This window comes from Chelon labrosus (assembly GCF_963514085.1).
Source record: "Chelon labrosus genome assembly, chromosome: 18".
Lineage (NCBI taxonomy): Eukaryota > Metazoa > Chordata > Actinopteri > Mugiliformes > Mugilidae > Chelon > Chelon labrosus.
This window is the reverse complement of record NC_140351.1, coordinates 8,208,265-8,229,165: the sequence shown is the minus strand read 5'-3', so window position 1 is coordinate 8,229,165 and position 20,901 is coordinate 8,208,265. Positions and strand designations below refer to the sequence as shown.

Sequence of the window (20,901 nt, the reverse complement as noted above, 5' to 3'; positions counted from 1 at the left end):
CGGTACATGTTCTATTATTTTAATTTTTATTTGTATTATCCTTATGCTTTTACAAAGCATTATATCTATTTGCCAGTCCATCATAACATTTTAGTTTCCTGTATATTTAGCTGAAGTCATGTTGGAACAGCAGCGACTGAGGGCAGCTATATGTGGAGAAGTAAACTGTGTTCAACTTCCCTTCAGTCAGTGTCGTCACACACGGAGACATTTTCTGTAAATTATTCTTGGATTTCCTCTTTTGATTGGCGCCTTTCAGTCTCATCCTGCCACCACCACAGTCTCCCTTTCACTGGCAGACACACATGTGGAGATTATTATTGTCTTAGTCAGAGTTTATGGACACAGGAGTTCCCTCATGAAGGTATGCTTTAACACTGACCTTATTTTAAACATGATGATGAGGATTTTAAAGATATTTATTGGGTTGTAAGAAACAGAATGTTCAGGAAACATGACTTGCACTATTTATTGTAAGGAACTTGTGCAAACTGTTCACCACAGGGTGGCTTACAGATGGGTAGGTTCTTCTTCCTGCAGCTGTTGATGGTCAGAAAGTGTTCTGCAGAGGAGATAATGAGCAGCACCAAGCTCCTAACCATTTTAATTAAATCTCTCACTCATAGATGTTTATTAATTTAGTGACTTTTTCTGTTTTCTTTGCAGTGCCAGCCGAGACTTAAAGATGACACTTGCGCCTAAATACAACAAAATACTTTTCTTATCTGTGTTTTCAGAGGTGATTCTGGAGTTAATTGGTTCATTTCTCCTCCAGACTTGATCAACGGACAACAGAGCTGGGCTCACTGCTCTGCTAGCAAACATAAACTAATGTGATTCTACTGGAAGTTATTTTACGTAATAGTTGTAGGAGACCCCCCAGGGGACCCCCACCTGTCACTGAAAACATATCAAAGCAAAGCCAACATATATAAGACTATCCTCTTGTCAGCTTTGTCAGCCTCAGACTAAAAGTGTGTGTACATGTATCTCAATCAGGGACAAAAGGCTAAAATGGATAAAGACGCTTCCATAAAGGCATCATTTAGGGGCTTTCATTTAAGTTGAAAGGTTGTTTAATGTTGTTTAAAAAGAACAAAGAGGTTCCAGAAATTTGCATGTTCAACTCTTCATGAACAACCAGACTGTCCTACATCATTAATTGTATCTGACAACATCAGCAGAGTTGCAGTTAAATAGAAATTGACATAATTACGTGATGATTTACACTATATTTGAAATAAAATGTTGGCTTACGCAATCTGAACCAACCACAGCACACGTTTACAAGAGTTGCAGAAAAGCAGTAAAATAACAAACATGTTGGTTAAAACATTAAAATATAAAAAGTAGTGACATGTTTCTTACCAGATGAGTCTGCAGGTGAAACAAAGACTGTAGAACGTTTTGATATCAGTGGTTTTGAGCTTGAGCAGATCAGAAAGAGACCAAGTAACAACTTCCCTGTTAAACCTACTTTGAAAGAAGGCGGACGTTATATATTAAGACTGTGAGAACAGTTGGTTTGGTTGTACAGCGACAACATCTCACATGACTTCCTGCTTATCTTGTGTTAATCAGGACATGTGAATTTGTGGTTTCTTAAGCTCATGAGGTGTCAATGACTAATTCAAACTTTTAGACCTGGCATTCATTCGTGTGGATGTTACTTAGACATGTAGCACCCACCAAGACCAAACCAGGCACCCCCACCCCATAGCAATGACACTCCTTGATGGCAGCAGCCATCTCGAGCAGGATGCAGCCTGACACAGACACACACACAAAAACGCTTTAGGAAATAAAATAAAAATGATTGATTTCCGCGACCTTTCACAGGACAAGCGGCGACAGAAGATAAATGAATGAATGAATGATTTCACAACTCTGTGGAGGAAGCTGTCTCTCAGTCTGTTCTGATGTTTCTGTACCTTTTCCTTGAAGGAAGAGGTACAAACAGTCCATGGCCCAAATCTGGGAGAGGACCCCTACAATCCCCTGTGCAGTTCTTAACACCCAATCTAAGTCCCTCCTGTCCTGTGCTGTGCAGCTCCCATACCACACGGTCACACCGAGACAGAGGATGGGTTCTATTGTGGTCCTGTAGAAGTTTGTCAGTAGTCGACAGGAGAGTCCAGCCCTCTTCAGCTTCCTGGGGAAGAAAAGCCTCTGTTGGGCCTTCTTCACTATGTGTGGAGTGTTCACAGACCAGACCAGGTCAGGTATAGTCAAATGTGATGTGGATGCCCAGGAATTTGCTTCCACTTATATGAGGAGAGGAGCGTGCTCTGTCCTTGACCACCTGTAGTCCATAGTGACCTCCTTGGTCTTTCTGGTGTTCAGAACAAGGTTGTTGTCTGAGCTGGGATGGATGGCAGAACAGTCATGTGTGAAGAGTGTGAAGAGAGCTGGGCTGAGCACACAGCCTTGCAGCGTTCCTGTGTTCAGGACCAGTGTGGATGATGTGCAGTCTCCAATTCTCACCACCGAGTAGAGTTTGTTGCTTTAGAGGAAGTTTTCTGTTCTATAAAACACAGTGTGTCAAATGTAAATGTTCACATATGAATCTGTCAGTACATGCAGACCCAGCTCCTCTGAGGTCAACAGGATCTATAGCACATCAGGTGTTGATGTCGATGTCTAAACACGGTCTGTTAAATATATGAGTGACCCATGTATTTAAGGTGGAGCAGCTGGAGGACAGTTGATCCTGACATCAGACTGAGCAGTCAGGTGATGATGTTGTGTAGATGTACTTTACGTCACTGAAATCGTCTTGAGATGACGTGATGCCTGAGGTCAACAGGTGAAATGTTTTAAGGACATAAACCTGAGGAAAAAGCAAAAGATTTTAAGTGAAATAATGTGAAATAATATTGTTTCTGCAGGTTGTGTGTTCTTTGGACTGCACCGAAGGTTACATACCTGAAATAGCTGGTTATTTTTTACGTGATCAGGCTTTGTCTGATTTAGAATAGGTGTGTGTGCAAGGGTTTAATGTTAGATCCTCAGATTAAACCAAACATACAGCCATTTCTGAATATCAGTTGATCAGCAGCAGATCAAATAACCAACTTCTCTCTGTTTAGTCATTCTCTTAAGAAGTCTTCATCCTTCCTGCTTTAATCGTGAGGAAGAGAAAGAAAATCTTTCGTGGCACCTTGACCTCATCAGGGTGTGAATGACTCATTTGTTCAAGCGAATCAATCCTATGCACCACTCAAAGACACCTGCACTGTCACTGCAAGACCAGTGGGGGTGGATCTGTTCTCTGTATGCAGTGCATGACACCAATTTATGCAATTATTTCAATTTTTTGCCAAATGTTTCCCGTAAGTAAGATAAGTAAACAGACACACTTTAAGTCTGTATTCATTATCCAACTGTACTGTGAATATGTTTTGATAAAATGCTAAAATAAAGACTTTATGATGAACATATGAGCACCAGAAGTGGAACCAAATCTGATCAAGCATCTGTTCAATCCTTGGAAGAACCCTCCATACAACTTCTCAGGATCTGCTGCAAACCTCTTGGGGCCTATAATTTCACAGGTCACCTTCAGATGAGTTCATTTCACACGTCTGATATATAAATAACAGCGAAACTACAAACAGGAGGTTAGCACTTAAATGGAAACATCCTGATGACCCAGAGTATCTCTATTCTGCAGCAAAGATTTGTTGTGTTTGTTTGTGTAAAGGCTCCAATGACATGTGTGTAAGAGTCACAATAAATATTCTAACAAAAAAAAAGAAGCTTGGACAGGAAAATATCACTTCACTTCAATATCACTATCTTATACTTTTACATCTTAGAGTTCAGTGAAGAAAAACTCAAAGGCTCCTCCTGCAACTTTAATATTTCAGTTGTTACCACTAGAAACATCTCAGGATCTGCTGCCAACGTCTTGGGGCCTAATTTCACAGGACAAATTCAGTGCATAAATATGAACATGCTGAAAACTGTGTGATATATGGATTTGTTTTGCTGTTTCCTCCAAAGACAAGGTCAAAATTTGTTCCCACAGTGTCACACACACTGTGGGAACGCCCCCGTTACAGGCCTCGGTTTCCCCCTCTGCTGGCCAAGGGCCGTAAAGACTGGTTAAACGTGATGTCTTGTGCTCTCTCTTAGGTGAAGCTGATCTGCGGTAATCTGAAGGATCTGATCAATAGGGGGAGGAACCATGTCACTCTCTCCTTCTCACACCTTCTTCTTCCGTATGCTTATACCAGAAGCTGACTTTAGACCTCAGTTTAGGCCCGACTTCAACAACAGTGTCACCATCTTTGATTCATTTCCTCCTCTGAGTTTTGAGCATTGCGTTGTAGATTTCTATGTGGCAAAGATTCACTTGAAGCCTTTGACACAGAGATCCTCAACCATGTCTGCTTCTGATAATTTAAGACACAGTCATGGCATTTGGCATATGTCATAGCACTAGTAGCAACATCTAACATGGAAAAAAGGTGCTGTCTGGTGAGTCTAACTCTGAGGCCTATTTTATGTCTTGGAACCAAGTCAATGAATTAAAATGTCATGATTCATCCATTTATTTTCAACAAGTATCCCAAACTAATAAAACAGCAGTGGGACTTTATATTCCATTTGAAATAGGTGACAGAAAATGAGCAGAGCAATGTGACTGAGAGAGGTGAAATAAAAGTGAAATATGAAGGAAAGCAGAGATAATCCATCAGTAAGTCTTGTCTGAGCTGCAGGTGGATTCAAGATGGAGTCTAAAGGAGTTATGTCTCCCTCTGGTGGTGGTTTACATTCAAAGCCCAGTGAGAGAATGAGAGTAGATGTCCACAGTGACGTTTAGTCTTACTGTTTCAGTGTTTATAATACTTTGAGTGAATCAATCTGAATATGAATCGATATGATTTAAGGTGATGTTTACACACAATATGTGAAATGTCGGACACAGTGCATTATAAATATAAATATAAATATAAATATAAATATAAATATAAATCCACAAACAGGGATTCTTTCATTTTTCGCAGTTACTTACAATAAAATAATGGACACACAGTAGAACAGTAGCAAATGGAAAGAAGTAAATTAACTAAAAATCACAATGGATGCAGATTTGTGGCCTTTATAATTAGCAGTGTGTGATATGTAGATAACTTCTGACACAACAAAGAACACATGAAGGGGAAAAATAATAATATGAGTGACAAAACCATTTTCCTGTCATTGAACTGTTGTCAGTAAACACAACATATTCTCGTCCAGACCTCTGTGTCTTTTAACATCTTGTATGAGCTCACAGTGAAGTGTGAACTCAGTGTTTTTTTTACTTGAGTGTAGAGATCCTCTGGGCCGTCAACAGTCTGTGTGAAGCTTTTTTCTGTGTGAAACACTGACCTGTGTGTACACCGTGTCCTGCTGATGGCTGCTGTCCTGCACTGAGACAGAGGAAGGTTCAGGTCTCTGCTGGGAGAAGTGGACATCGTCATAATGGACATCAAGCGTTTCACTGGTTTGACTCTCTGGATAAATGTATTAGTCATATAACCAATGCTTCTCAACTTGTTATGAACAGCTGCTGCGTGTACACTTGTTCTTTAACGATCTGTACTTAGTTATAGATTAGATTTAAAGAACTTGTGTTTATAAACCAGGCAAAAGTCTAAAATGTGTGTTCTTCTACATTTAGGAATAGCTGGTAGCTATCAGGAAGATAGTGACTCTTCAACTTCAGGCACTTCAGATCTGAACTGAAAAAAATAAACTGTCTTGTTTTGTGTGGTTTGTAGTTTGTGTACTTTTTGCTACAGTGTGTTGCTAACAAGTGAGTTGGTAGAAAAGACACACACACACACACACAAATCTTTGCATAGATATCTTTGAGAGGATATTCATTGATGTAATGCATTCCCTAGCATTTTACCATAACGTTAACCATAATGTAATTGTAATCTTTACCCTATAACTAGGTTAAAGTAATAAAAAGTAATAAAACTAACTTTATTGGATGTGCATGAGAAAAAAAAACTTGCATAACAAGGACATCCAGGCAGAAGAGAACGATGACAATGATCACTGCGGTACCCGAAGTCCACAGATGAGAGTGACACTGAGGTAGACAGAGACCATCAGAAAAGAAATGAAAGAAAAAAGACAAGAGCAGACTCAGTTCACTTCCGCATTTACCTTCAACATTCAGATGACATCAAATTTGTAGAATAATAAAAGAAATAAAAGGAAGACATGTGAGGTAAAACCCTCTGAGGAACATAAATACATGACTGTAGGATGTTTGAGCAGCACCTTAGCACTGTCTGTCTGTGCTGCACCTTCTCTCACCACAAGGGGGAGCTCACCGTCCTGAAATATACATCACACTATTTACATGTACAGTATGGTCTTCCTTCCTCACTTTAACCAATCACAACCTCTGTCTGTGGGCCAATCATTTTGTCTGCTGTCATTTTAAAACTCCTCCTTTCTCTGCTGCTCTCAGTTCTCATTTCACTGTCAGATCCATTCAGCCCTCCTCCACCTCACTGATGTCTCAGCATCCACACCTCCTCGTTCTTCACTCCTCCTCCACTACTACCAGGGTCTACAGTCTATCAGTTAAGTTTATGTTTCTGTACAGCTTGTTGAATGAACTTTATCTACATCATCTGATCTAAGCTCTGTTCCTGCTCCATGTTTTATTATTTATTATGGTTTAGGTTAGTTAGTTAGTCAGAGCTCTCACAGAGGAAGTAGATGCATTCACACAGAAATGAACCAGACATAATCTCAACACTATTTTAATGAATGCAGACATGCTGGTTAACACAGTAAGAGGCTGTATTCATCTGTATGTGCAGAAATGGACTACAGAGGACTTGTAGTCAAACTTGGAAATACCTCACCTTCCTTTTTTTATTATTGACTGCAGGTTCACACACTTTGAACTTTGCAAGATGTTACCTCTATTATGAAAAAAAATCAAAACAACAAAATATGTCCATGAAGATTAGAGCCAAATGCATTAAAGAATAAAACTGAGCAATAAGAAGAAAAGATGAATCCTAACATGTTATCAGAAACAGGAGTGAATTAAAGCGAGAAGCTGGAAATATATGAACAACAATCAGGAAGGCAAAAGAAAATAAGACACAATGTTTTATGTTACAAATCACACAACAACATATGCTGTATATGAGGTCAGCACATAGATATGGACGTGGTGATAACTGGAATAGAAATGAATAATGACATCATCCTGTCTTATTTTCTTTGTTAAATGAGTTGCATGAATAAAACGTGCAGCACATTAAATCTGAGTCTCCACACAAACAAAACAAACTTCTCATTTCTTCTTGACTTCAGCATAGAGATAATCTGCGTTGTTAGCAGTCTGTGTTAATCTCTTAGCTGGTTTGTTGATGTTGACCTGTGCATACATCGTGTCCTGCTGCTGTCCACTGTCCTGCACTGAGACAGAGGATGGATCACGTCTCTGCTTGGAGAAGCTGATCTCTCCATAATGGATGTTTTCTCGTTCTTGTGTTTCACCTGCAGGTTCTTCAACAACCGGATCTTCACCTCTTTGACTCTATAAGAAATGAACCACATGTGATGTTTAGTGAGGAAGATCTTCACCTGAATCCTTCCTTATTAAATCATTACTTTTACTTTTTGAATACGTTGAGTAGACTGCTCTGATAGAGGTAATATATAAAGTAACTAAACACTGAGTCAGGTAGACTACAGAGAAGTTTAGTCATTACAAACCTGAGTCTGTTGTTGAGTTTGATGCCTTGACTTTAACCACCTGGAAAACATCAGAGGCTGTTAGATGAACTATACTGTGTTTTAGGGTCAATATATTTGACAGTAAAATGTTAAGACTGATGGGAAACAGATGTTTTTGGATGTGCAGCTAAAATGTCAGCGACAGTAACTGAGTCATGTTTGCTGCTTTGATATGTGATACTTACCAAACAAAGATGATCAAGCAGATGAGTACGATGATCCCAATGATTCCTCCAAGAACTGGTTCCCAGTGTGAGGAGACTAAAACAAGACATGATTTTATGTGAACGTATTGATATAATGAAACCAGATATAACTCTTACTGTGTTTGAGTGGATTCAGAAAAATGAATACTGAATGATATTTACATTCAACATTTGGAGAAATCCCAGAAATCCAGAAAGTGTGAGAGCTCTCTGTTCATACAAAATAAAACCAACTAAAACTAAAGTAGATAAGGAATATTCCTGCTATGGTTTGAGCCATTGCACTGAAATTTTGTTTTGATGAAAATCTAAATGACAAATAAAGTCTGTCTAAGTCTAACATCAGAAAAGAAACAAGAGTAAGAGTCTTACATGAAACACTGAGAGTCTCTTGTGTCTCTGCTGTCTTGACGTCTTTTCCTTCATTCACAGGATATCTGACAGAACAGCTGATGTTGTATCCATCATGTGTGTCTGACAGAGTGATGGTCTCCTGGATTTTAGTTGTAAAGGTCCCATCTGTGTTTTCCTCTATTTTGTTGTGAGGGTCTTGTTGGAGATTCCAGGTGAGTTGAGGAGGGGAGTGTGGACAGGGAGTGAAAGCTGAGCAGGTTATAGTGACAGACTCCTTCTCCTTCATATCACCTGAGACATTAATACTGGGTCTCCAAGGAGAATCTGTGGTTTTGTGCAAAAATTGAATACTGAGCAAAACAAATTTACCGAGGGATTACAGAGTTTATGAACTAAGCTACAACTGCTCCACATTTTAACAAGTAAAGTGAAATTATAAAACCTGTCTTACCTTTAACTGTTATTTGAAGAGGATCACAAGAAGCTGTTGCCTTGAACGGCCCGTTCTCAATTCTGAAGTAGTATTTGTCTGAATGACTTGTCTTTAAATTAGAAAACAGAGTGGTGCAGTTTTTCTGACTCAGGTCTCCAATAATATTCATTGGATAGATGTTAACTGACTTACTACTGTTGAAGACTACATTCTTTGGATATCGGCCAAATCTCCAGTCATTTTTAATCCACACTCCAAAGGTTTCTCTGCTGTTGTCAATCTTGTTTTCTGGTTTCTCTCTATAGTTACATGGGATTTTCAAACAAGATCCACTCAGTGCTTCCATCTTCTTTGGTGCAGTAATGGAGAGGACTGGTGTTAGATTACAATCAGCCCAAACACCTGTAAAACCAGACTAATGATGAACATCATGTGGCTCAAAATCTGCCTGAAGAAAAAGTTGATGAGACACAAACTCCAGTTCATCTGCAGCATGTTACATGTAGACCCTTTGAACAATGTCAGTAGAAAATATTTCAGACTAGAAATGATTCAAGTAATGTCTCCAAATAAAAGAGACTGAACAAACAGCTGACCTGAAAGAAAGAAGACACTCAGTAACATGTTGACTGTCACCACGTTCACACACAGGGCTGCCATGACACTCATCTCCTAGACCTGAAACAAAGACAAAAACATGAACAACCAGATTTCACATGCAGAGAATCACCCTTTCAAATAATCCAACATGATAACATGATGTTGTCTTTGGGCAAGAGGCGGGGTACACCCTGGACAGGTCGCCAGTCTATCGCAGGGCAAACAACTTCTCATTTCTTTTTGTATAATTCCTTTCAAACCAACTTTTAAAATATATCATGTGTTGTCTCTCAGGTTAAAAAGTTAAAGTATAAAAATCAGTAACATTGCTCTTACCTAATGAATCTGCAGTTAAAACAAAGAAACAATATTGTTTTTAAATCCAGGAATTTGTTCATTTCAGCTGATCAGGAGCAGATCAAATAACCAACTTCTCTGTTTAGTCTTCATCCTTCCTACTTTAACCCTGAGAAAAGAGGAACAAAGTTTTTTTTAGCATCTTGACGTCACCAGACAAAACCAAGACGTCAGCAGACCTCTCCAGAGGTGCTTTTTATCTACACTTTCAAAGGTTTGACTGGTGAAGTTTGTCAGTGTTAGTCAATCTCAAGGCACCTACTGCAAGGCCAGCGAGGGTGGGGAGGTGCGTAACATGGGAGAGTCTTTGGCAAGTAGACCCAATCGGGACATAATTATATTTGATGTGGAGATGGCGAGACCATGCTGAGGATAGGAAACTCCCCAGTTCTAGAAACTGGTGGTGGTAATGGCAAGAAGAGAAAATGCTGGTGATCTGGACGGGATGAGGAATGGACTCTGATCAGTCTGACCCAGTCCAAAATGGGAAGACTGAAAGTGAGGAGGGTCGTATTGAAATGCTGTTGCAGATTCCCCTGTCATTTCCCGATGAGTAATTAATTCATTCATTCCTCTTCTGTAATCGCTTATTCCTGTTAAGGGTCACGAGGGTCTGCTGGAGCCTATCCCAGCTGTCATCGGGCAAGAGGCGGGAGTACACCCTGGACAGGTCGCAGTCTATCGCAGGGCTAACACAGAGAGACAGAGAACCATTCACACTCAAGGCCAATTTAGAATCACCAATGAACCTAATGAGCATGTCTTTGGACGGTGGGAGGAAGCCGGAGTACCCGGAGAGAACCCATGCAGACACAAGGAGAACATGCAAACTCCACAAAGAAAGGCCCAGTCGGCCCATAGATTTGAACCCAGGACATTCTCGCTGTGACCAATGGGTAATATCACTCGCTTATTATGAAATAAGATCCTCATCTCCGAGACTGGAAGCAAAGACAAAAACTATGTGACAATAACATATTTGAATCAAAGCAGCTTTTGAACAAAGTGTCTTTGCTTTAAAGAAACCTCAGATTCACACATTCATACCAGGAACTCTTCATAAACAACCAGATTTCACTACATTATAAATAGTTTTTAATAACATCAGCAGTTAATCACTTGGAAAACACTTTCAAAATAAAAATCTTAATAATTCAACATGATCGCAAAATATGCCATGTATTAAATCCAGTAGCATTGCTCTTACCGAATGAATTTGCAGCTAAAACAAAGAACCAATATTAAAATCCAGTTATTTGTGAAAATTCCCGTTGGTCAGCAGCAGATCAAATAACCAATGTCTCTGCTTAGTAGCTGTTATATGAAGACTTAATCCTTCCTGCTTCGATCCAGAGAAAGAGGAAGAAAACTTGTTGAAGCAGCTTCACCTCATCAGGGTGTGAGTTTGTTTTGAAAGATTTTTTTATCTTTAAGCTGCCGTCTTTTGAACAGTAGAGTGAGTATCCTGCATAGAGAATCCTGATAAAGAGGAAGAAATTTTCGTCACAACTTAGTTGGTCGAGGTGTGAATAACACACGCCCTCTCAAAGATGATTTTCATCTAACAACCCACTGCCGCCTTTTATCATCCACTGTCTGTTTATTTAGACATTTAATACGGGGAAAATGTTTAGTAAAAAGACAAATGTTAGAGACGTTCACTTCTGCAGTGCTCCATGCTGGTATGTGATTATATTTAACTTAATTTCAGCCAACTTTATTTCCGTTTTAACGCCTCCCTATGTTGCACTCTGCCTCATTAAACACCTGAACACATAAACGTTGAAGCACACTGGCTCACTAAACACCTGAGGATTCTTGTCTGTTTACAGGAAATGCTGAAATATCTAACAGACATGTTTCTAATAGCTAATGTTGTCACTGCATGTTTACTTCCTGTGTCTGAGTTCAGCAGCTGAACTGTATAAAGGACGTCCCACACAGTATGTGAAACAAACGTGTCCGAAAACAGTATTTTGTCTCTTTTGTTGTTTTTTGTTGTCTTTTAAATGTAATTTCATCTTTAAACCTAAGTCAGATCTGTGAAAACATTTCACAGTCGCCGTAAACAGATGTTAAGTACTTGCATCACGGTGCAGATGAGTTAAGTTTCCTATTTCCTCACCTGACTTGGTTGTTGGATTTGTTAACTTTAGCACATTTCAACACAACTGAGACATGTGGCACAGGCTGCAAGAGATAAATCTGTATCTTTTTGCTTTCTGACGTAGGTGCACACGTTCTGAGAAGTGACAGAACTCATACTTATCTGTGGCCTGATCTTTGATGGCAGGACGTTCAGCTTATGTAGAGACAGAAACTGAGTCATCTCAGCTCTAAAGACAGACAACCAGACTAAAAAACAGTTATACAGATGGTTCAGCTGAGCTTTTATTTTTTAAAGAATAATGGTAATATATTCATTCATTCATTCATTCATCTTCTATACCCGCTTATTCCTGTTAAGGGTCGCGGGGGTCTGCTGGAGCCAATCCCAGCTGTCATCGGGCGAGAGGCAGGGGTACACCCTGGACAGGTCAATAATAATATATGAAAGAAGAAATTGTTGAATGTGGACATGTGGACACACTTCTGATGTCCCACTCTTTGTCATTTAGATGAAGCTACAGTGGTGTCTATTTAAAGAGAAGTACATTGGTGTTAGGGTGGTAAAGCATGTGGAGGCATTAGTGCATGACTGTATGATTGTTGAACTCTGAGCAGGACTGGTGTTAACATGTGACGTTTAGATTTGTTTTCAAATGCTTGTTTGTTTGTTTATTTAAGAAAGGGACAGTGCAATTTCACAGAACACATGATTACACATGGTTAAAAAAGCCAGAATTAGCCAGAAGGCTAGTTTTCATCTGTAGTCCCCTGGCCATGATGTAAAAAAGGCAATAAGAAGCATACAATATAATACAAAATACATATACAAACACTTACTGTACAACTAAGAAAAAATACAACATGACATTTTATCATAGCATAAAAACATCACAGCATCACAACAGGCTTATCTTTTAGTGTTGGCAGCTGTAGGTGTTGATAAGCCACATTTTCAATTTTTTTGTAAAGGCCTTGTATGTTGTGAGCTGTTTAACCTCCTCGGGTACCGAGTTCCACACACTTGCACTCCTTACTGACCAGGCCGACTTACTGAAAGTGCTCCTGCGCAAAGGAATATAACAGTCACCTCTGACAGAGCCTCGAGTGACACGCTCAAGGCTGTTTCTTTGGCTGATGAATTCTGCCAGAGGATCTGGAGCCAGTTTATGCAGTACTTTATATGTCAGTTTTAAGTCTGCAAATGTGTGAAGACTGTCCCAATTTAAAATACTATACTTTTTTAAAATTGCACAGTGATGGTAATGCCTAGGTTTTTTATCCATAACTTTAATTGCTTGTTTGTACAAGATTTCCAATGGTTTTTTTGAACTCTGACCAGCCTGGGACCAGCTGGTTAGGCAGTAGTTGAAGTGACTGAAGATCATCGAATGCAAGTACATTTTTGCGGCTTCAGTAGACATTTCATTTCGAATTGCACGAAAATTTGCGAGATTTAACTTGATTTTTTTACACAATTTGCCAATATGGGCTTTAAAGGAAAGCTCAGAATCTATTATTATCCCAAGATATTTATGTTGGCTGACAATTTGTATTTCTTCTCCATTAACATGTATGTCAGGGTCAAGTGATACTCTGTTTGTTTTAGTGAAATACATGCCTACAGTTTTAGAAACGTTTAGCTGTAGACAGCACTCCTGCAACCAAGTTGTGACACAGGACATTGTTTTAATGAGTTTAGCGGCAACAATGTCTTTGGTGTGACCATGAACAAAGAAAACCGTATCGTCTGCATACATTACGCATTCAGCTTCTGGACAAACAGTAGGCAAATCATTAATATAAAGACTAAATAAAAGGGGGCCCAATATTGACCCCTGAGGGACTCCAGAGGTTAGCCTAAGGGAGTCAGATCTGCAGTTGTTAACTGATACAGATTGTGTTCGATCATGCAGATATGATTCAATCCAGCTCACAGCGTTTTGAGAGAAGTTAAATTTTGAGAGTTTGGTAAGAAGAACAGAATGATTTACTGTATCAAATGCTTTCCTGAGGTCCAAAAATACTGCCCCTACAACTCCACCCTTATCGAGAAAAATTTTTATCTTCTCAATAAGGAAGCATGTAGCCATCTCAGTGGAATGCTTGGATCTGAAACCAAACTGCATGGCGTGGAGAGAGGGGGAGCTGCTGTTTAAATGATGGACAATCTGCTGTGTCACCCATTTTTCTGCGATTTTGGAAATGGCCGGAAGAATGCTTATTGGGCGGTAGTTATGCAGAGACGTTGAGTCACCGGATTTAAAGACAGGGGTAATCTGAATCTGTGAAAGCTTTGAGTAATGTCTCCAGGAAAAAACAAACTGAACTGAAAGAAACAAGACACACAACATGTTGACTGTCACCATATCTGTAGAGATGATATCCAACACTTGCATTTGCACACAGAATGCTGCAACATTTATTTTTTATTTCTTGTTAAAGGGGAACTACTGTTTTTTTCAACCTGGACCTTATTTCTAGTTAAAAATACGATTGTTTACTCACCCATATAACTTTGGTGTCATTTGCACTCCTTCAGGAAATAATTAGATCAGTGTATATATTTAGAGGCTGTGTCTCGGTGCCTGAGTCACTCCCGCTATATGGATATGCGCTGATCTAATCATCTCCTAAACGAGTGCGGATGACGCAAAAGTTATATGGGTGAGTAAACAATCGTAATTTTACCTAGAAATAAGGTTGAAAAAAAAAAAACAGTAGTTCCCCTTTAATCTGGTTAATCTGTGCGTCAGGTTGTTGCTCAAGTCGCATCATCCTTATCATTATCATCAGCTGGTCTTTATCAGTGGACTCATGGCAAAACCTCAGAGAATAAAATGTTCACTTAAAATGTTTTTATTTGTAGCTTTTACAACTTGATCCCTTCATACAACCAATAAATTATCACAGTGATTTAACAGTCATCTACATACAATATATGAACAGAATTGACACATGATAAAACAGTTTTTCCTCCTACACACGTTTTCTTAATCTTCACCACAAATATCTACTTTAAATCATCCTATTGTCTCTTTTAAAACCATGTTTTCACGTACAAATAATGAATGGAATAAAGATATTTACTATAAATTCATTTCATACAAATTTGATTGATTCTGAGTTTATTCTATAAAGGAAAGAGAACATCCATATGGAAACAACAAATTTATATAGAAAATATTATACATTCAAACCTTCATCTTCTACAAAGCAGTAATATTTCACATGTACAGACGTGGATGATGCTGTGATCCACCAAAATATCACATTTCACTAGATAAGTTACACATGTGCAGGTATAAACAAGGAATCAGAAATAATAAATCATTCCACTGACAATGAACTTGACATCTTCCTCCTCTCCTTGTGGCTCATGAAGCTTGAATCTCAATCACTCCGTTGACGTAGTCGTGTTCTCCTGTGTCCTGTGGAAATGGAACAACACAGAGAGAGGTCAGCTCAATACGTGATGATGATTTATGGCTTAACTTCACAGTTAGTACAGTTGTTTAGATAATAATTTATTTATTTATTCATTTATTTGATAGGGACAGTGCACATTAATGAACATGTATTCAGACAGCAATAGACGTAAATATGCCGGATTATAGCAACAATGCTAATTTGCATCCACAGTCCCTAGGCAGGTAACACAAAAACATGATAAGCCATAGGACAGGGCAATAGATCACAATAAGAGCACATCACGAGACAGTATATTATTAAGAAAATAAAAGTCAATGATTAAAAGACTGGTTTGCTTTCAACCACTGCTTGAGGTGAGTTTTGAAGGTTTGTAATGTGGGACACTCCCTTATAATAGCAGCAACTTTCTCAGCTATCTCACCTTCTCTGGTTTGTTGGAGCATCTTGATCTAAACCAGCTGAAAAAAAGAGAGAAGATGAATAAATATTAACAGATGTTAAACACTGATAATTTAAAAGAGACCAAATGATCTCCAGCTGCAAAGTATCAGATCAGAGAAAAGTTTGTCTCACCACTCAAAGATGATGATTGTGCTGTAGAGAATTATGATTCCCAGGATCTTCACTGTAACGTGGACATCAACCCCAAACCATTGATCCTCTGCAACAAGACAGCATGGTCACCTTCTACTTAGTGGAAGATTATGTGACTCTAAACCGTCATCAACTTTTATTCCAGCTCTTTGCAGACTTGTTAAATTTAAACGGACCTCCTGATGAAACTTGTATATTATGAACCACAATCTTAACCACTTCAGTAATTCTTCACAAACCAAAATGACACAAGGAGCATCAAGAGTAAAACTGACTCAGTTGAAATGTTTTCAGCAATGATATTTACCTTCAACATTCAGATGAATCCATGGTGACGTCTGGTAACCAAGTTGATTTGAGGCCACACAGTAATAAACTCCTCTATCAGTCACATTGAAGCTGTAGAAGTGTCCTTCAGATACGTTCATGGGTCCATCTGTGCTGTTCTTGAACCAGGTGAAGTGTCTGGCGGGAGGCTTGGCTCTGCTGGAGCAGGTCAGGTTCACCCAGCTACCTGCTGACACCAAACCTGATGGACTGATGGATGCTGAGGTGTCTTTAGGAGCATCTGAGGAAAATGTGACAGAGATTTACTTTATTCGTCACAAACAGCTGACATCCCATGAATCATCATGTGCTGACAGAATCCAACAACAAACTCTGGTTGTCTTACATGAAACACTGAGAGTCTCTTGTGTCTCTGCTGTCTTGACGTCTTTTCCTTCATTCACAGGATATCTGACAGAACAGATGATGTTGTATCCATCATGTGTGTCTGACAGAGTGATGGTCTCGTGGATTTTAGTTGTAAAGGTCCCATTTGTGTTTTCCTCTATTTTGTTGTGAGGGTCTTGTTTGAGATTCCAGGTGAGTTGAGGAGGGGAGTGTGGACAGGGAGTGAAAGCTGAGCAGGTTATATTGACAGACTCCTTCTCCTTCACATCACCTGAGATACTAATTCTGGGTCTCCAAGGAGAATCTGTGGTTTCACATCAAACACACATTTTACGCTTTCTGAAAGAATATCATACTCAGACATTTGCTGACATTTCTCCAGTGTTACTGATATTAATGCATTTTGTTGTTTTAGACCAAAATCCAGAATGATGTCACTTTTCATCCTCAACAATAATATTATAAATTCAAAAAAAAAATAAACTTGTCTTACCTTTAACTGTTATTTGAAGAGAATCACAAGAAGCTGTTGCCTTGAACGGCCAGTTCTCAATTCTGAAGTAGTATTTGTCTGAATGACTTGTCTTTAAATCAGAAAACAGAGTGGTGCAGTTTTTCTGACTCAGGTCTCCAATAATATTCATTGGATAGATGTTAACTGAGTTACTACTGTTGAAGACTACATTATTTGGATATGGGCCAAATCTGAAGTCACTTTTAATCCACACTCCAAAGGTTTCTCTGCTGCCGTTAAACCCTCTTCCTGGTTCCTCACTATAGTTACAGGGGATTTTCAAACAAGATCCACTCAGTGCTTCCATCTTCTTTGGTGCAGTAATGAAGAGGCCTGGTGCCTTATCACGTTGAGCCCAAACACCTGTAAAACCAGACTAATGATGAACATCATGTAGATCAAAATCTGCCTGAAGAGAAAGTTGATGAGACACAAACTCCAGTTCAACTGCAGCATGTTACATGTAGACCCTTTGAACAATGTCAGTAGAAAATATTTCAGTCTAGAAATGATTGAAGTAATGTCTCCAAATAAAAGAGACTGAACAAACAACTGACCTGAAAGAAAGAAGACACTCAGTAACATGTTGACTGTCACCACGTTCACACACAGGGCTGCCATGACACTCACCTCCTAGACTGGAAACAAAGACAAAAACATGAACAACGAGATTTCACTTGCAGAGAATCACCCTTTCAAATAATCCAACATGATAACATGATATTATAGTTCAAAATGTTGCTGAAGCAACTTCTCATTTCATTCGTTCATTCATTCATTTTCAGTTTGTGCTCTGGAGGGCCGGAGCCTATCCTAGTTATCACTGGGTGAGAGGCGGGGTACAACCTGGACAGTTCACCAGTCTATTGCAGGGTTAACAAATTTTAAAATATATCATGTGTTGTCTCTCAGGTTAAAAAGTTAAAGTATAAAAATCAGTAACATTGCTCTTACCTAATGAATCTGCAGCTAAAACAAAGAAACTATATTGTTTGTAAATCCAGGAATTTGTTCATTTCAGTTGATCAGGAGCAGATCAAATAACCAACTTCTCTGTTTAGTCTTCATCCTTCCTACTTTAACCCTGAAAAAAGAGGAACAAACGTTTTTTAGCATCTTGACGTCACCAGACAAAACCAAGACGTCAGCAGACCTCTCCAGAGGTGCTTTTTATCTACACTTTCAAAGGTTTGACTGGTGAAGTTTGTCAGTGTTAGTCAATCTCAAGGCACCTACTGCAAGGCCAGCGAGGGTGGGGAGGTGCGTAACATGGGAGAGTCTTTGGCAAGTAGACCCAATCGGGACATAATTATATTTGATGTGGAGATGGCGAGACCATGCTGAGCATAGGAAACTCCCCAGAACTAGAAACTGGTGGTTATAATGGCAAGAAGAGAAAATGCTGGTGATCTGGACGGGATGAGGAATGGACTCTGATCAGTCTGACCCAGTCCAAAATGGGAAGACTGAAAGTGATTAGAGTCGTATTGAAATGCTGTTGCAGATTCCCCTGTCACTTCTCAATGAGTAATATTACTTGCTTATTATGAAACAATTAAGTTACAACATCTGTCTTGTCTTGTAATGTATTTCAAAATTCTTACTCCCACTTAAATCCTGAGAAAGAGGAAGGAATTTTTTTGTGAAATCTTCAGTTGATTAGTGTGTGAATGACACAATCCACTGTCATGTCCTGTCTGTTGAATAGAAAATGAAAAGGTTTGACATTTTAAGACTTCGAGATTGTTAAAGAAATAATATTTGATATTGCAGAAAACTTTGAAACCACAGTCACTATGAGGACAGCTGGAACCTATCCCAGCTGTCATTGGGCGAGAGGCGGGGTACGCTCTGGACAGGATGCCAGTCTATCACGGGGCTAACACAGAGAGACAGACCTACGGCCAATTTAGAATCACCAAATAAGGTGGGAAGAAGTCGGAGCTGCTGCAGAAAACCCACGCAGACACAGGAAGAACTCTGCACAGACCTTCTTGCTGCCAGACGTCAGTCCTAACTACAGAGTGGCACAGCGGTGTAGCAGACGCGCAACACATATGGTGCAGGGGAAATAAACATTGTGCCAATATTAGGGCTGTCAAAGTTAATGCAGCATTCAAAGCAGCAGTAACGCTGTGGAAAGCAAGCAGAATCTGAAGTGCTAAATAAATAAAAACGTGAACTACTTTGCCCTGCCCAAAGAAACAACAGCCCTCCATTCAACATACTGTTGTCCTGTGTAAGAATGGCTGCAGAGAGTTTAGCAGACAGCTGAGACTTCACCTGTCTTTTAGCGAGGTCAAAGCTAAACCTGAGGTGTTAATTTGTCACATTGGAAGAGCTTCTCAAGAAGCATGTTAAGGTCCTGCAAAGGAATCTTTTAATGGTGTTAGCAATTAGTACCGTGCCACCTGTTTCCTTGGATAGCAAAAGTGTGACAGCTTTCCAGGCAGGTGGATTGTTGGATGAACAGACATTTGTTTATGAAAAGAGCAGTAAAGAGAAGTTAATAACATGCATCATGGCTCGGTGATTCGTCCAGGCTCAGTTTAGGCCTTGCTTAGGAGTGCATTGGTCCGACTGGCAGTGAGGCTGCTCCCCCAGCAAGCCACAGCACAGTTGACGACACTTACCACCACAGACTGGCAAATATAACATGCAAACATTAAAGGATCTGAGCTTCCTTAGAAAATAGAGTCAATAATAGTCTGTTGTTCAAGTGGACACCCAAGCAGTAGAGATTAGCAGTTCCATCCTCCTCAACCATGATGTTTATGGGGTTGATAACAGCTCTTGGCCTCTTAAAACGAACTTATGGTGCTGATGACATGCGATGAGGGACTGGGCAACTGTGTTCTGCTAAAAAAAAAATACTGTGTTTTGTCCTTTTAACAAAATATTACTCTCAGACTCTCAGAGGGTAAGTCATGATAGATAATGAATGGAATGAATGAATGTTGCTCAAAAAAATAACGCAAAATGAATTTTATCTCATCATCATAATCATTACTACGATAAATTATAAATAGCAGAAGATTTTTGTTGAAATATTAATAACATAACTTTATCCTGCAGAGGGCCGTATTACACCCTGTGGCTCAAATATATATATATATATATATATATAAAAAATTGTAAAATATATATGTATATTTTTAAATTAAGCTAAATAAATATACTGTATTACGAAGTTACATTGCAAACACTTGACGTTGGTGTTGCCTGTGTTTAGTTACCTGAGTGTGTTTTCTTTTGTGAGGTTGTGTTTGTGTGAGTGTGTGTGAACAAGTGTTGATAATGACATTTGATAAAAAATGCTTTACTGTGTAAATATTCATATTTTATTGACTTAATAATTAATTATTCTTGCAGATTAAATCCAGACAGAAATGAGTTTGCATGTTCTCCCTGTGACTGCATGGGTTCTCTCCAGGTACTCCAGCTTCCTCTGTCCAAAGACATGCTCGTTAGGTTAATTGGTGATTCTAAATTGGCCGTAGGTGTGAGTGTGAATGGTTGTTTGTCTCTCTGTGTTAGCCCTGCGTTAGACTTGTGACCTGTCCAAGGTGCACCCCGCCTCTCGCCAGATGACAGCTGGGATAGGCTCCAACACCCCCCGTGACCCTTCACAGGACAAGCGCTTACAGAAGATGAATGAATGAATGAATCATAATAAAAATTGTAAAAACGCCAGAAAATGTATTATAATTAAAAAATAAATAAATAAAACACATCTCACCTGAACACTTTAGGTAACCCTTTATTCCCTCCCATAATCTTTTTGAAGGTATCCTATATTTCATTGTTGTTCATTTCAAATTGTTGTCGGAATTTTCTGGCTCTAATCTAAATTATTGCTGAAG

At 39.2% G+C, this 20,901-nt stretch overlaps 2 protein-coding genes across 2 annotated transcripts; both read right to left on the bottom strand.

The window, feature by feature from the left end:
• Positions 1-8,118: 8,118 nt before the first annotated feature.
• On the bottom strand, positions 8,119-9,389 carry LOC311503867 (sialic acid-binding Ig-like lectin 7). Its single transcript, XM_084566765.1, has 3 exons — positions 9,357-9,389; positions 8,779-9,162; positions 8,119-8,651 (listed from the first exon to the last, which is right to left on the bottom strand). Exons 1-3 carry the CDS (start codon positions 9,382-9,384, stop codon positions 8,188-8,190), a joined length of 876 nt encoding a protein of 291 aa, XP_084422891.1. The 5' UTR covers positions 9,385-9,389; the 3' UTR covers positions 8,119-8,187.
• Positions 9,390-15,028: 5,639 nt separating this feature from the next.
• On the bottom strand, positions 15,029-18,238 carry LOC311503866 (sialic acid-binding Ig-like lectin 7). Its single transcript, XM_084566764.1, has 4 exons — positions 17,596-18,238; positions 17,018-17,401; positions 16,523-16,828; positions 15,029-16,417 (listed from the first exon to the last, which is right to left on the bottom strand). Exons 1-4 carry the CDS (start codon positions 17,657-17,659, stop codon positions 16,140-16,142), a joined length of 1,032 nt encoding a protein of 343 aa, XP_084422890.1. The 5' UTR covers positions 17,660-18,238; the 3' UTR covers positions 15,029-16,139.
• Positions 18,239-20,901: the final 2,663 nt, after the last annotated feature.